Below are 15,179 nucleotides of genomic sequence, written 5' to 3'. Positions count from 1 at the left end.
CAGCAGGAGCAGGGGAGGGGCAGAGAGAGAGGGAGAGAGAGAGAATCCCAAGCAGGCTCCATGCTGCCAGGGCAGAGCCTGAGGCGGGGCTCGAACCCACGAAACCCATGAGATCATGACCTGAGCCGAAACCAAGAGTCGGACGCTTGACTGACTGGGCTGCCCAGGCACCCCCTCCTTCCTGGGTGGTAAGTAAAAGGATCGCACCTGGTCGTCACGGAGGAAGAAGCCGATGAAGAAGGAAAAGCCCAGCATGGTCTCCCGGTGCATGCCGTTGTGCAGGTTGTTCTTCAGGAGTTTCTCCTCCAAGACCACGTGATACCTGAGCACGTCCTCCTCCTGGGCAACACACAGAACTGAGAGTCAACCCATAGGTCAGCCTGTCCCAGTCACTTGCCAGGCACCGTGGGGATCACAAGAGCAACAGCTTGTTGAACTGCAAGTTTTTGCCAAGACATCATGAGGCGATAGATGTTAAATACTAAATCTGAGATGCAATACCTCGGACTTGGCCGGTCTTCCATGTGGGATGGTCAGGAACTCCTGATGTGACCCTAAAACCCAGACTGAGATGATTTCTTTGAAGAGATGTGCTGTGAACAGAGGGTCCCCATACCCCAGCCTGCCTTTCGCCTCAGGGGCTACAAGAGGAGATTCGATGGGATGTTTTGAAGAACATGATCTGTGTGCCCTGCAGATAGGGTGACCTATGGGACCAGGTTATACTCAGAGCTGAGCAATCTCATGTCATAGCTGGCTGGCAGGGTGGAGGGGGGAGGAGGGTGGACAGGCCAGCACTCCCAGCGCTGGCTTGGGACGAGAGAGGATGTGGTCCTGTGGACCAGATGTGTGGTTCTCTGAGAGAACTGGGGCCTTAGGTCCTATCTTAGATGGGTGCTCACTGGGGCAGACAGGCTCCCCCTGGGGAAAAGCCGGAGGTGGGTTCTGGATGCTTAGGGTCCAAGGAGGAGATAAATGACTACAGCAGTAGGATGCATGCACACAGGTCAGGGGACAGCAGTCAGAGACCACTGGTGATGAGTGGGGTCTCCGAAGGACCCACCAAAGTGGGGAGAGGGTAGGAAGAGGGAGGGGGAGAGAGAGCACGCTTTGAAACCCTGACTTGGCCTAGAAACAGCAATGGCATCTCAAGGTGGTACCAGTTAGGTAAGACCCTTCCTACCCTTTTCAGTTCTCCTCCTGAGAACCCCGAACCCACCCTCCACACTCTGCTTTTGTGATGCCGCAGTTGCGACCGCAGTCTACAGTTTTCCTTTGCCTGGGCTCCTGGTAGGTTCTGCCCGTAGAAAGTGCTAGAAGGAGACTGTGAGGCCTATTAGAACTGAAGGAGGGAGAAGGGATTTCCTCCTTCTGTTTGCTTCCTGTTTCTATGGGCATCACCCAAGCCCCTCTCTGCACCCCAGAGGGGCAGCTGGATCTGGAGGGAAGGGCTTCTCAGCCCCTGCCAGGCAACACCCTCTGCTGGAGTCTGGGTCCTGGACCCCCAGGGACCCTCCTTCAGGGTCAGAGACGCCAGGTGAACATTGCCCCCTCCGCAGAGGTCGGAGTTACAGCTCCGAGAGGCTCTTGTTCTGCATTTCTCTAAATTTTAGTAATTCTAACCTCTTCCTTTTGCTCTTCCAGCCTTTTGGGTCTAGATGCTTCCTGCTACTGCTACCTCTGACTTCTCTCTCCCTCCTTTTAACCTTTCAGTTATGTTTACACAGCTTTGTACCCGATCAACAATTCATGATATTAAACTCTCTCCGGTATGGCTTCTGTCTCCTGATGGACCCTGGTTGATTCAAGAACAAGCCCCCTCCTCCAGTTTCTCACCTAGACAAAGCCCCAGCAGGGAACAGTGAGAGATGTGATTTGAAATCCAGTTCGACATGTTGATTATTACTGGAATTTTTTTTAACTTAATTGAGACTGTGTTTGTGACTTCACATGGTCATAGGACTTTTGGGAAAAACGGAAAAGTTGTGGGATTGCCTGAAGTTTCATCCCAGGGGAGGAAAAGAATATTTTCCACTGGACACATTCAAAGGGACTGGGGCAGGGCAGAGGAGATCCCAGGATCCTGATCCCATCCCAGGTGTCCTGCTTTTTCAATATGCAAGTCACAAAAATCTAGGACAGTGTCCCTGACTTCATGGAGTTTATAATCTACTTGGAGAGCTAAGGTTCGCTCACTTGAAAGGACAATTCACCCAGATAGTACTGCAGGGGTGTGCAAATGGTCTGAATTCAGAGGCAGGGGAGATTTTCTGAAGGCTCTGGTGGCCAGGGCCAGCTTCCCTGAGGCAGTCAGAGTGGACTTGAAGAATAGGTAGGGAGATTCAGGAGGTAGTGAAGGCAAAAGGGCAGTGTGTGTGTGTGTGTGTGTGTGTGTGTGTGTGTGTGCACATGCGTGTGTGCATGTGTGGGTAGATATGAACAAAGGCACCAAACACATCTTGGCTTGTTTAGGGTCTCTGAGACTGTCCCTCTGGTTAGACCATGTGGTTTCTGCAGAGAATGGGTGGGCCCAAGGATGACACTAAGGGGCTTCACAGGTAAGTCCGCATTTCGTTAGTATCTGGGGCTCAGTCATCCTATTTGAAGATGTAAGGGAAAGAAAGCTGTGTGCTTGCTGTGCAAATACACCTTCAAACATGTCCTCTCATCATGGGGCAGGGGGCTGAGGGCAGGGGGCAGGGGGCTGGGGGCAGGGCAACCCCCGGGCCTATGTGAAAATTCCGGAGCCACCACCGAATAGAAGATGAATGGTGGCCAGTTAATGGAGGCCTTAGATATCTGGGGAGGTAGTCTGAACTGAGATGGGGACGCATTCAAGGGTTTTGAGGCAGACAGTGTCATATTGGAGCTCTGCATTCTTTGACAAAATCCTTTGACAAATCTGGGCTGTGTAGCCCCAGATGTTAGAAACCAGGAAGGACAGAGGTGGGAGAAGAGGATGAAGACAGAGACCACCCACTCTCTCTCCGTCCTTGCCGCAGACATCTCAGTGGCCCGGGGCCAGGAGAGGCAGGGCCAGGAAGGAGGGTGACTATGAGGATCCTTCCAGGTTCCTGGGACACCTGCGTCCTCGTGTACAAGGGCCCCAGTGTGTGCTTCCATGGGTATGAATGAAACAAGAAAGCGGAGAAAGTCTCGGTGCGGGTTTACGTTAAGTGTCTGCACATGGACAAGGAAGTTTTGATTGAAAGAGTGAGATTGTACATGACTGATGGATGGAAAGAGGTTGAGTTTGAACGGTCAGAAAATAATTTGCCTGGTTATCCTTCCCAATACCTACTAGAGTTGCAATCTTCTTCTCCCGGATGTAATTCTCAATGGCGTCGTTGTTTGGAGCAAACACTGTATAAGCATCAGCTGCCTCGATCGCACTCGCCAGATTATATTGCTGCAATGGAGGGAGACAAGAACGCATGAGGGATTCCCGTTGCCAGGTAACCTGAGCAAGTGGGTCACGCAGAGAATGTGGTACCTACAATGATGTAGCCCCGGAAGATGGAATAGTTGGGCATCTGGTCCAGCCGTGTGAGCAGGTTTGGTAGGGAGCCAGTTAGACTTCTTCGAGGCACCAGAACCTGGGGAAGTAAGCCCCCAAACTCTGTTAGCATGTGTCAGCAGGGCTTGTTGCCCTCCGGTACGTAAGTTCATGTCACGTGACAATATGCAATGAAGAGTGCCTCTGCGCATTTAAAAAATTTTTTTTTAACGTTTATTTATTTTTGAGACAGAGAGAGACAGAGCATGAACAGGGGAGGGGCAGAGAGAGAGGGAGACACAGAACCTGAAAACAGGCTCCAGGCTCTGAGCTGTCAGCACAGAGCCCAACGCCGGGCTCGAACTCACCGACCATGAGATCGTAACCTGAGCCGAAGTCGGACGCTTAACCGACCAAGACACCCAGGCGCCCCTCTCTGCGCATTTTAAAAAGGGCACCATTTCCTCTGACACTTGGCGATACCAAATGGGTGCGCAGCCTGGGGAGTGAAGGGGGCTGGGTTTTAACCAGGCGCCTTTATACACGGCACAACTTGTACAAGTGTTCATGGTGGCCCTGACGCAGGTCCACGGGTGGGTACAGGAGGTCTTTAGGGGGCCAGCGCAATCCAGAGGCTAAGCAGAGACCTTGAGCCAGTTGACAGGCATCCAGGAATCTTTTGTGGTCACATAACTTCTTCCTCAATCCAGTTATTTAACCATGAGGGGCCTTAGTTGTCTCAGTTTTTAAAAAGAGTGTGTGTTTGTTTGTTTATTTATTTATTTTTTATAAAGTTTTTTTTTTTTTAACGTTTATTTATTTTTGAGACAGAGAGAGACAGGGCATGAACGGGGGAGGGTCAGAGAGAGAGGGAGACACAGAATCTGAAACAGGCTCCAGGCTCTGAGCAGTCAGCACAGAGCCCGACGCAGGGCTCGAACTCACATACCGCGAGATCGTGACCTGAGCCGAAGTCGGACGCTTAACCGACTGAGCCACCCAGGCGCCCCATTTATTTATTTATTTAGAGAGAGAGCAAGCACGAGCGAGGGAGGGACAGGGAGAGAAAGAGGGAGACAGAGAGAATCCCAAGCAGGCTCCGCACTGTCAGTGCCGAGCCCGACGCAGGGCTCGAACTCACGAACCGTGAGATCATGACCTGAGCTGAAATCAAGAATTGACGCTTAACTGACTGAGCCACCTGGGTGCCCCTTATCTGTCCTATTTGTGACGTGAGGACAGTCACGTCTATTTTCTTAGGGCCGTTGTAAAAATTAAATGAGAGAATGTGACGGGATATTTTGTACGGTGCCCTGTACCTGCTGGGCTGTCAACCATCCTAACTGTCACCGTGGATGAGGCTGGGTGCCACTGCTGCCGAGGGACACAGCAGTGCGGCCCACCCCCCTGGGACCTGCCGTCAGGTGGGAGGGCATAGTGTGCTGGATGAACCATACACCCAGTTCCTTCCATGGGAGGACAGAGGAAGGAGAAAGGCATAAAACCAGCATTTGTGGAGGGAAGGCCTGCTGGGCAGCAGGCATCGAGAGAGAAGGTGTTATTTATTTATTTATTAAAAAAAATTTTTTTTTAACGTTTATTTATTTTTGAGACAGAGAGAGACAGAGCATGAACGGGGGAGGGGCAGAGAGAGAGGGAGACACAGAATCGGAAGCAGGCTCCAGGCTCTGAGCCATCGGCCCAGAGCCCGATGCGGGGCTCAAACTCACTGAGTGTGAGATCGTGACCTGAGCTGAAGTTGGACGCTTAACCGACTGAGCCACCCAGGTGCCCCGAGAAGGTGTTATTTAATTCTTACCAGAGGAGAAAAATGAGGCTCAGATTGGTTATGTGGCTTGCCCAAGGTCACATAGCTAGCTACGGGCTGGTACCCAGATACTACACGCCATCCTTGATGATATGGGCCACAGGGATGAAGGAAGGCTTGAAAGAGGAGGTGAGACCTGAACTGGCCCCATGATAATACTCAGTTCAGGAGACAGACTGAGGTATCGCTGTACTAATAAGGTGTGTAAATGAGTCGGGGTAATTTTATGTTTTCCAAAAAGGTTTTTAGTCCTTTGGAAAGCCAGGATTGGAGAAGAAAACTACCCTTGCTAAGTAATGTTCTTCATAAACCCAGGGCGCCTGTGTGGCTCAGTCGGTTAAGCGTCTGATTCCTGATTTCAGCTCCGGTCGTGATCTCACGTTTCATGTGTTCAAGCCCTGCGTCAGGCTCTGCGCTGACAGAGAGGAGCCTGCTTGGGATTCTCTCTCCCTCTCTCTCTCTCTCTTTGCCGCCCCCCCCCCCCCACTCTCTCTAAGTAAATAGACATTAAAAAAAAGTCATAAACCCAACATATTTCTGTGCAAGTGATGAATCACTTGCTCAAAAATGTTTTTCTTAATGCTTCTCAGTAATACAAAGAAATTGCAAGGTTTTTACAAGATAACGCATCTAGGAGTCTTAAACTTGCCTCTCTTTTCTGAATAGAAATAGTTGAACTTTTCTGTAAATTAAAATCAAAAGTGAGTATATAAGTGCCAAGAGAGGATAATTTTAGTTAAAATGCTGTTAGTTAATTGTCTTTTCCGATCTCCCACCTTTCAAAAGTTCCCAATGTACCCTCACTTCTCACCTGAATTTTCAATGAAAATCCTAATATAGTAACTGAAAATTACAGGATAGCTTAAACTCCCATTTCCCACTATGCTTTTTTTTTTTTTTTAATCACATACCTTGGAGTACCGTTGAATTGTGTCTTTGAAGAAAATGAAAATTTCAAAACACCTTTTCTACCCTTTTCCATTTTTTTCTAGGGCCTTCCTTCCCCCCATCTTTTTAGGGTACAATAATACAGAAAGGGGAGAGGAAAACCATACATAACCCCTTGCTTCTCCTCCAGTTCTTGATTAAGATATCCTCATAAGTAATAAATATAATCTAGGTGACAATCCTTGATGTAGGGCCCGTGGCAGAACATAGCCTGAATAAATAGGCTGAGTCTGACCGAATGAACAGAGCCTCTAAACAGTTTTAACACTAAAGTCATGGGGCACAACACAGGTTTCTTTTACATTAAGGGTAGCCTGTCCCCGCAAAAGACACAGAACAGGATATGTGAAACATTGCAAGTCTGTACCTTGTTGATGATGTGTATCACGCCATTTGTGGCTGCATTGTCGCTGTCAATGACAGATGCTCCTTCGATTGTGACATTCTGTAAATGCAAGCCACCATGGGAAGGTGAGTGTCCTTAGAGTCGTACATCCATGGATTGAAAGTGTTTCTAGGTTTTACACTTCTTGAGCAGTAGCAACTCTCACACTTTGGATTATGACCCAAAGCTAGAAATGTCCTTAATTGTGACACACTAGACATCACACACACACACACACACACACACACACACACGCACGCATGCACACAATCAAAATGAAGTGATACTTTCCTCTACTATTTGGGAGGTCCCAGAATACCAATTCTTGTCTTTTCTATTTCATTCAGAGAGTGCTGGTTGAGGCTCACCAAAGTGATCCTGCAGTTTGAAAAGCAGTGTAGACAGTGTTGTGTGGGTTGAATTGTGTCCTCAATATTCATACGTTGGAGTCCTAACCCCTAGTACCTCAGAATGGGACCTATTTGGAAATAGGGTCTTTATAGAGGTAATCACATTAAAATGAGATCATTATGGTAGGTCTTAGTTCAATATGGCTGGTGTTCTTATAAGAAGAGGAAATTTGGACACAGCTGTACAGGGAGAACACTGTGTGAGCGTGAAGAAGGCCATGTCCAAGCCAAGGAGAGAGGCTGGAACAGCTCCTTCCACAGCCCTTGGGAACAAATCTTGCTCACACCTCGATCTTGGACTTCTGGCCCCCAGAACCTTGAGACAAAATTCTCTGTTGTTTGAGCCACTCGCTTTGTGGCGCATGGTGAAAGCAGCCTTAGCAAACTAATGGGGACAGTAACCGACTTTCCTGATCAGCATCCAGCTACTTTTCAAGAACATTGATTACCCCACCTACCCACCAACCCAGTCACCAACTAACCATGACACAACTGGGACTCCGTTCTCTCTACTTTCCTTTCTTCTTCTCCTCACCATTACCCTTTATTTAAAATCCCTTCTGGGACCCTAGGTGCAGAAGGGGACTCGTCTCACCCTGAGCAGCTCCCAAGTTACATCAGCAGAATCCCTGAAATAAGCATTCCTGGCCACCTTGCACATGTCTTTTGGTTAAAGGGAGACATTTATATCAGACATAGGAACTCATTAAAAATGTGTCTCTGGTGGTTAGTTCCTCCAGGTCAATGGTCCCAATTGATTTGTCTCAGAATGTATAGAACCTGCGATTAGCCTGCCCAGGATGGGTGTTCAATAAATGCTTGCTAAGAGAATCAGCTAAAACACTGAAGGAAGGGGTGCCTGGGTGGCTCAGGTGGTTAAATGTCTGACTTGGGCTCGGGTCATGATCTCGTGGTTCATGGGGTCAAGCCCCACATCAGGCTCTGTGCTGACAGCTTGGAACCTGGAACCTGCTTCAGATTCTGTGTCTCCCTCTCTCTCTACCCCTCCCTGCTCGTGCTCTGTCTCTCTCTCTCTCAAAAATAAATAAACATAAAAAAAAGTAAACACTTATGGAAAACAACACATTGGTATATGTATGTAATGCACTGACATTATTATAATATGTAAAGAATCCATGGGCTGTATGCAACTCTTTTTGGCTTTCTAAAAAGACTGATCTGATGAAGTACATACATTCTGGTAATTCTAGGCATAGACCCTTTTCACAGTGCTCACGTCGATGAGTAGGAAGGTAAAAATGTTTTAGAGCAGTAATTCTAAGACATTTTTGACTGTGGCCCATGGTCCACTGATGTGGCAGTTCCCACTTTCTAGCAGAATCATCATTTTCATCTTGTGCAGTTCACATAAAGAGCTATAAAACACTGCCCTATGCAGCAGGGCAGCCAGACTTCCTGATGAAGACAGAATCTAAGTCCTGACACACGGCAGTAAGGTCCAGAGGGCAAGCTCTATGGGGCTCTGGCACTGCCCTAACTCCACGTAGAAGGTGCTCAACAGATATTTGTTGATCCACCCCGACCTAATATACAATTTTAGCAATCTATAACGTCTCTAGTAGGTTACCAGTAATCAGCTTTTAGTTAACCATATACAAATAACCAAAGTTGTGAAATTGCATAACATTTACCCAGGACAATGGAAAGATTTGCCTTTGTGGATCAGTTTGTGGTCTGTTGGAAGGAAGGAGCCACATGGCCAACCAGTGGGTGGGGGGGGGTGCACATTTTATAGGATCACTACTACAGAGTAATGTGTGTGTGCATGCCTGTGTGTGTGTGTGTGTGTGTGTGTGTGTGTGTGTGTATGAATATATGTTGGCAGTTGTTGAAGCTGGGCGATGCCTACATGGAAGTTCTATTCTTGATCCATGTTTGCTCATGTTTGGACATTTCCACAACACAGAAATTGTTAAGAGGGCAGCATGAACACAGATGACACATCTCCACTAAACAGACAAATTAGAACACTCTCTTACCCCATCTGCCTTTGCCAGGTGAAGGAAGTTGCCCTGCAAAGACGTTGCCAGCATGTCAGAAGGTGACAGAGCCCACAGATCTGCCACTCTGTACGTGCCTAGTAGCACATGGTATCTGAAACGACAGTCCGTAATGGCTACAGTGAAGGATCCATGCATGAGGCAGTATCATCGAGTAGTTAAGAAAATAGGTTCTGGAGCCAGAACCTCTTCCCCTGCAATTATCAGCCACGAAACCTTGGGTTAGTTACTTAATCACCCTTGCCTCAGTTTGCACATCTCTAAAATAGGTCTAATTTTAATGCCCATCTCATAGGGTTGCTGGGAGGATGAACTGAGTTACACCTAAGGCAGTTAGCACAGAGTTGGCTGTCAATAACGTTAACTGTTATCATTCTGGGGTAGGAGAGTTCTGGAACATTTGAGGTTCACGGATCTCAAGGACCACGTGACCTCCCTCCACTGAACTTCCTTCACACTGATGCTAATAAGATATTGTGAAGAATTAAATACATAATACCTACTTTATTAGGGCTGGAATATTGCTCTTGGACAACCAAAAGGCTTTTTCATCTTGGTCCATGTTCTCAATAGCTTGCGGGGAGGGCACGAGGACAGTGAGGTTTGAGGCAGCTGACAGCATGGCTTGTAGAGAAGCATTCTGAATCATAGGAGGGAAGGAAAGTAGGCCTGATTCACATTAGAGGACAGACAGGGCTGGCTGAATGCTAGGCAGAGATGAAAACTTCCTATGCGAAGTAATTTCAGGGATACTGGAAAGGTCTTAGGGACCCCTTTCCCAAATCCATCCCACCCACTGGCTGGTGCCCCCTATGCTCTTATGAGATGCATTCTTCTGATTTAAATTGTGAGTTTTATCAAAAGGCATATTTTCCTGATCCTCCAGTCAGACTTTGAGTCATGATCAGTCATTTACCCTTTAGTCTAAACAAAGAATCAGAGCACCGTCTTGCTGATCGTGTGTGTGTGGGTGTGTGTACACATGTGTGTGCGGAGAACCTTGGGAACCCTTGGATGCCCTTGGAATAAGGATGGTGGGAAGGTTATGGGAAGCATTTCAGCATGGGGGACACACTGGAGGCCTGAAATCAAACTTAACCTGCTTTTTGTTCTTCCCTTGAGCCAGTTCTGGGTAGAAGTGGTGCACTTAGGTTTAACAGCTGCTCCCAGGAAAAACAAACAAAAAGCCTTCATTTGTAGTGTTCCCTGATTTCTGTGGTGTGTACCCTCCCACCATGGCTGATTTCAACTATTGAAAGTAGGGTTGGGGAGGATGTGTTCTTGTGTATTGTGATGAGCTGGGTCCACTTCACCACCGGGCAAGCTTACGCATGTGGGGTTAGTTTACACGGAAATCATCATTGTACAATAGGATTCTCAGTCCCTGCCCTTCCATGTGGTGGGGGCAGAGAGGCGCTACACAGTAAGGAGCCGTCCCGGAGTGGATTACCTATCTTGGCACGTGTCTTCTCAAAGGGAATAAACCACTGGTCATGAAGGGACCTTGGTCCACCCATGCAAAGATGAGAGAGATTCAGACAACTGGTACAGCGGGGATTGGATTCTGCATTATAGAACTTTCCAGGGGAGAAGAAAAAGCTCCTCTAGGCATGTTGGGCTGACAGCTAAGTGCACATGGATTACCCCAGATTGCAACTATGAATACCAAATCCAACTCGGAGAATTGCAATAATGATATGCTGACTTTTCACAAAGACCTCTTGATGCGAGAAGCTATATGTATACATTTGAATTGGTTTCAACCAACTTTTCAAAGTTGACCCCTCCGGCTTAACCTAGACCAGAAGTTTTTAGCCCTGGTTGCGTGCTAGAATAACCCGGGAAGCTCTTACAATGCATGATGCCAAGGGTAACCTCTGGCCAATCGAATCAGAGGGTGTGCTGGTGGGAGCCTCGGCATGGCTATTCAAAGTGATCCTAAAGTGCAGTCAGCGTGGAGAGCCACCGCTCTGGACGATTGCCTTCCTTCCTTCCTACCAGCTCCCCTCCTTTCGGTTTTCTGTTCCATGCATTCCAAATTTCTAAAATTATGTACATTTCCTACATTCCAACAAAGGTACTCACATTTATCCACTGATTAAATATAGCTGCCGCAGAGAGAAATGACAACTCCTTATTCATGTCGTGCAAGCGAGGGAGGGAGAGATGAGAGAGAACACGAGAAAAGGAACAATGAATGAGAAGCATAACCACAGTGCGTGTCTCAGTAGCACGCACTTAGCCTTCCTATGGCTGGGCTCATTTGTGTTTCCAGCATGAATGGGAGCCCCAGCTGGTTGAATTTCCACGTTGCCAGAGGTGTGCATTTCTTTCACGCTTAGTGGCTCCATTACCCTCTATATTTGAGGCAAAGAAGGAATTCCAGAAACTTCAGACAGACAACCACCTGAAGTTCTTCCAAATTGGAATTGAGTTGTTAAGAACATGGCACTCAACCTCATGGAGGGCCACAGGGCTCAATGGCAGCCCTCTTTCAGAGCCAACCTTGAGTAGTGGCTTGGGAGGCAGGGCCCAACCACCCTGGTTTTTCACTCTGGTTTGGTCATTTCCTAATTGCTTACGCAAGTTACTTAGTCTCTCTGGGCCTCAATTTTCTTGTCTATAAGATGGGGATAATAAAAATCTCCAACTGATAGGTTGATGTGAAATTTGGAGGACTTAAGGTTTTAAAGTGCTTAGAACAGAAGCTGTGATGCGGGCCTTGCTCTGTCTTAGCCACTCCTACTTTGCATTTCTCTACCGTGGAATGTGTTAATGAACATGTATACTGAACCGCTGCGGTGGGCACCAGGTTGGAGTGAAGGGAGGGTAGAAGACACAAAAAGGAAAAGATGACTTCTGCCCTCACACAACTTTTACTTGTTTGGGGGAAGTTGAGACTTTGAAGGCAGTGCCATTAGATCAGTGACATGTGCAGGTGTGGTAGGGGAAACCCTGCTCCTGAGTTGAAAAAGACCAGGTTCATTTCCTGAGTCTGCCCTTTACTACCAGTGCGATCTTGGGCAAGTCACTTAACCTCTCTGAGAACTCAGGTGTCTCGTCTGAAAAATGAATATGATGATGCCTTGCTGCTGGGGTTATGAATGCCACATGCATCCGTGTAGGGGACAGCATTTTAAAACTATTAAACACCATGAAAATGGCCACAATGGTTATCACATGCAAATATGCACAGAGGCAATAAATCTTAGAGTTGTCTCCACTCCTTTTTGAAAGTAGTTGAGGTTATTAAATGAGTTAGTAAATACCTATCAGCGAATTAGTAAACTGACAAGGGCAAGAGTTGAGATGCATGAGTGATCTCCTGAGGGGGCTGCTCCAAGGGAGAGGGGGTGCAGGTGGGACGAGAGTTGATGGCAGGAAGACGGGGAGAGGAGGCCAGGGTCTGTGGGAGAGGCGAGTGGAGCAGGTAACCGGATGGCTGGGCTAAGTGAGTGGAGCCCACGTAGAGACGCCCGGAGCGCCGGGCTAAGTGTTTGGACCTCATCTTGCTTTCTGTTGAGGAGAGGGCATTGTGAAAGCAGAGTGTTGGGGCTTAGGTTTTAGGATGCGAGGCTCATGGGCAGTGAGAAAATGTTGGGTCACCCCTCCATGATCTGGGTGTCAGGAGCTCCTGTCCCAACAGGGTGAGTAGAAGGAAGAGTGTAAAGTGAAGGGTGGGCAGGACCCTGAAGAGGCAGGAAGGCCGAGGGCCAGATGGGCCATCAGCCCAGGGGAACGCGGGCTGGGGCGAGGCTTGGGTGGGAAGAGGTCGCAGCCCTGGGGACTGTGGGCCCGGTGGTTTCAGCAGAGAGGAGGGGCAGGAAGCAAAGTGCAGCAAGTTGAACAAAATGAAGTGAGAACATTTATCGATTTATTTCTCATTCAACAACTCTTTGGAAACACTGGGAGCGAAGTAGGAGACAAGACAAAGATCTGCCCTCAAGCGTTCACAGTCCTGAGGTTGGGGAGACAGACCACGTCTGAGCGAGGACAATTCGGTGTGATGTGCATGGCCCTCTCCCTGAGTACTCGGCCCTGGTGGCTAAGTGCCTGAGCCCTGCGCTTACACAGCCTTGGGCTGGATCCCCCACTCTGCCGCTGAGGCCCGCGGGCAGGTTAGCTTAGATTGTCTTCTAGAGAGCTAGCAGGGTCAGTTAGCTGCTCATTAGGGAAGTTTGCGAATGGGAAGAGGTAGGACACCAAGAAAAGAAGTCCCCCTGCTTGGTGCATAGAAGGTACCAAACAAAAGCGAGCCCTCAGCAGCCTTTAGGCTTGTGACCCACAGAACACATATGACATCTGCACGAAGCAGCTTGCTTTGTAGGGAATTTCCTGGAGCAAATGATTGGCAGAGCACTGTAAAGGCATCCTAGCGAAGAGTTTTGTTTAGTTTCTAAAAGACTTTTGTCTTTATTATTCTGCACAAGAGCTTGTCTTACTTACTTACCATGGCTGCATTTCCATAGCACAGAAGGCCATCTCCGTCATAGCCCTCTTGGCAAACACAGCTCCAGATGCCAGAAGAAGTAAACTGACAGGATGCCTGACAAAAGGAAGAGAAAAGAAAGAATTGGCATTCCTCACAAAAGATGTGCCTCGAGTTACATCCGTGAGCCCTCTGGCTCCATCTAAGGTGGGAACGTGCAGCTCTGGGGTTGGAAGATGTTGGAGTGACCCACAGACCCTGCCCTGTAGCAATGAAAGGTTCCTGTCTACACGATTGGTGCCTCGCTGCTGGGCTATGAATGTCACATGCATCCATATAGGGGACAGCATTTTAAAACTGTCAAACACCATGAAAATGGCAACAACAGTTATCACATGCAAATGTGCCCAGAGGCAATAAACGTTAATCACAATTACATTCTGTCCTTTCATCCCTCTCAGATTGAGCCTATGAAAGCACAGGACACCACGTGAATTTGAATTTCAGATCAACAAATACGTTTTAGTGTAAGTATGTCCCGTGTAATGTTTGGGGCACACTGGCGCTGAAGAAGGATTCACTGAAATTCAAACTTCGCCGGGGACGAAGGGGCTCTGAAATTCAAACTTTGCCGGCTGTCCTGTACTGATTTTATCTGGAATCTCTATGTTTCTTCCTCCAGGCTTTGGAAGGAAGTGAAAGTAGCAATAACTTCCCATGTTTGGATTGTCAGGACTTGGTTGGGCTTAAACGTAGCAAGAATGTTGGATCTCCTTCAGATTTATGAAGGGCTCACATGATTCTTGAGAAATAGATACTGTGGGGCATCTCTCCCATCTTTCTTCTTTAACAGCTACTCTGCCCCTACCCTGGCAACCATGTTCCCAATATGTCGTCACCCTCCCTGGCCATCATTGACTGGCTCATATGTGGACACGTGGACTCCTCTGGGTTTGTCAGATCCTTTCTTCTTTGGGGGTGGAGGGTGACGTTGATCTAAGAAAAGGGAGCTGTGTACCCCCAAGATGCAAAGAGAAACATTAGAAGTTGGGAGAGAGGGAGAGAGAGAGAGAGAGAGAGAGAGAGAGAGAGAAAGAGACAAAGAGAAAACAGATGCACAGAGAAAAGCAACATGAGAGATCACATAGTCTCAGAGGATTAGCGGAAGAGGCTGCTTTGACCTTGCTGTCTTCAGGTTTTGATTCTGGGTCCTTGGGAAGTCTGCTTGTATTTCCTGCCATGGTGCTACCCTAGGGTACTCCCTGAAAATTCCTTTTTTGCGTAAGTTGATTTGTGTGGATTCTGCCCCTGGCCTTCAAAAGCACTGTGACTAAGGTGCAATCTTCATCGGTTCCGATGTCAGGTGCATAATGATGCTCTTCTGCAAGCCTGTTCTTCCATAATTTAGACACAAGACACACTCTACCCTTGAATGGGCATTGTCACCAATAATTTGTGGTAAACTCTGTTATGACATTCGAAATGGGAGTCCAGTTATCTTGTTGGTTCAGAATCGCTGGATTTAGCAGATAAAAAATTACCAAGTTGAAGGTGAACTTTGGAGAGGGTATGAATAATTTTTGGTATAAATTTGTCCTACACAATCTTTGGAACATACTTGTGCTGCAGAATTTTTATTTATTTGAAATTCTGATTTCACTG

General features: G+C 47.7%; 1 protein-coding gene across 1 annotated transcript in view; it reads right to left on the bottom strand.

The window, feature by feature from the left end:
- The window catches only part of STAB2 (stabilin 2), a 164,138-nt gene that overhangs the window by 64,468 nt on the left and 84,491 nt on the right, over window positions 1–15,179 (bottom strand). Inside the window, exons 27-34 of the mRNA XM_042947554.1 lie at window positions 13,539–13,634; window positions 11,174–11,221; window positions 9,592–9,728; window positions 9,068–9,182; window positions 6,640–6,717; window positions 3,498–3,596; window positions 3,302–3,409; window positions 208–339 (exon numbers count right to left, since the gene is read on the bottom strand). Of these exons, the coding sequence (XP_042803488.1) occupies window positions 208–339; window positions 3,302–3,409; window positions 3,498–3,596; window positions 6,640–6,717; window positions 9,068–9,182; window positions 9,592–9,728; window positions 11,174–11,221; window positions 13,539–13,634 (813 nt within the window). The remainder of the gene's footprint in view (window positions 1–207; window positions 340–3,301; window positions 3,410–3,497; window positions 3,597–6,639; window positions 6,718–9,067; window positions 9,183–9,591; window positions 9,729–11,173; window positions 11,222–13,538; window positions 13,635–15,179) is intronic.

This window comes from Panthera leo, chromosome B4 (assembly GCF_018350215.1).
Source record: "Panthera leo isolate Ple1 chromosome B4, P.leo_Ple1_pat1.1, whole genome shotgun sequence".
NCBI classification, from domain to species: Eukaryota; Metazoa; Chordata; class Mammalia; order Carnivora; family Felidae; genus Panthera; species Panthera leo.
This window is presented reverse-complemented; position numbering and strand designations above follow the sequence as displayed.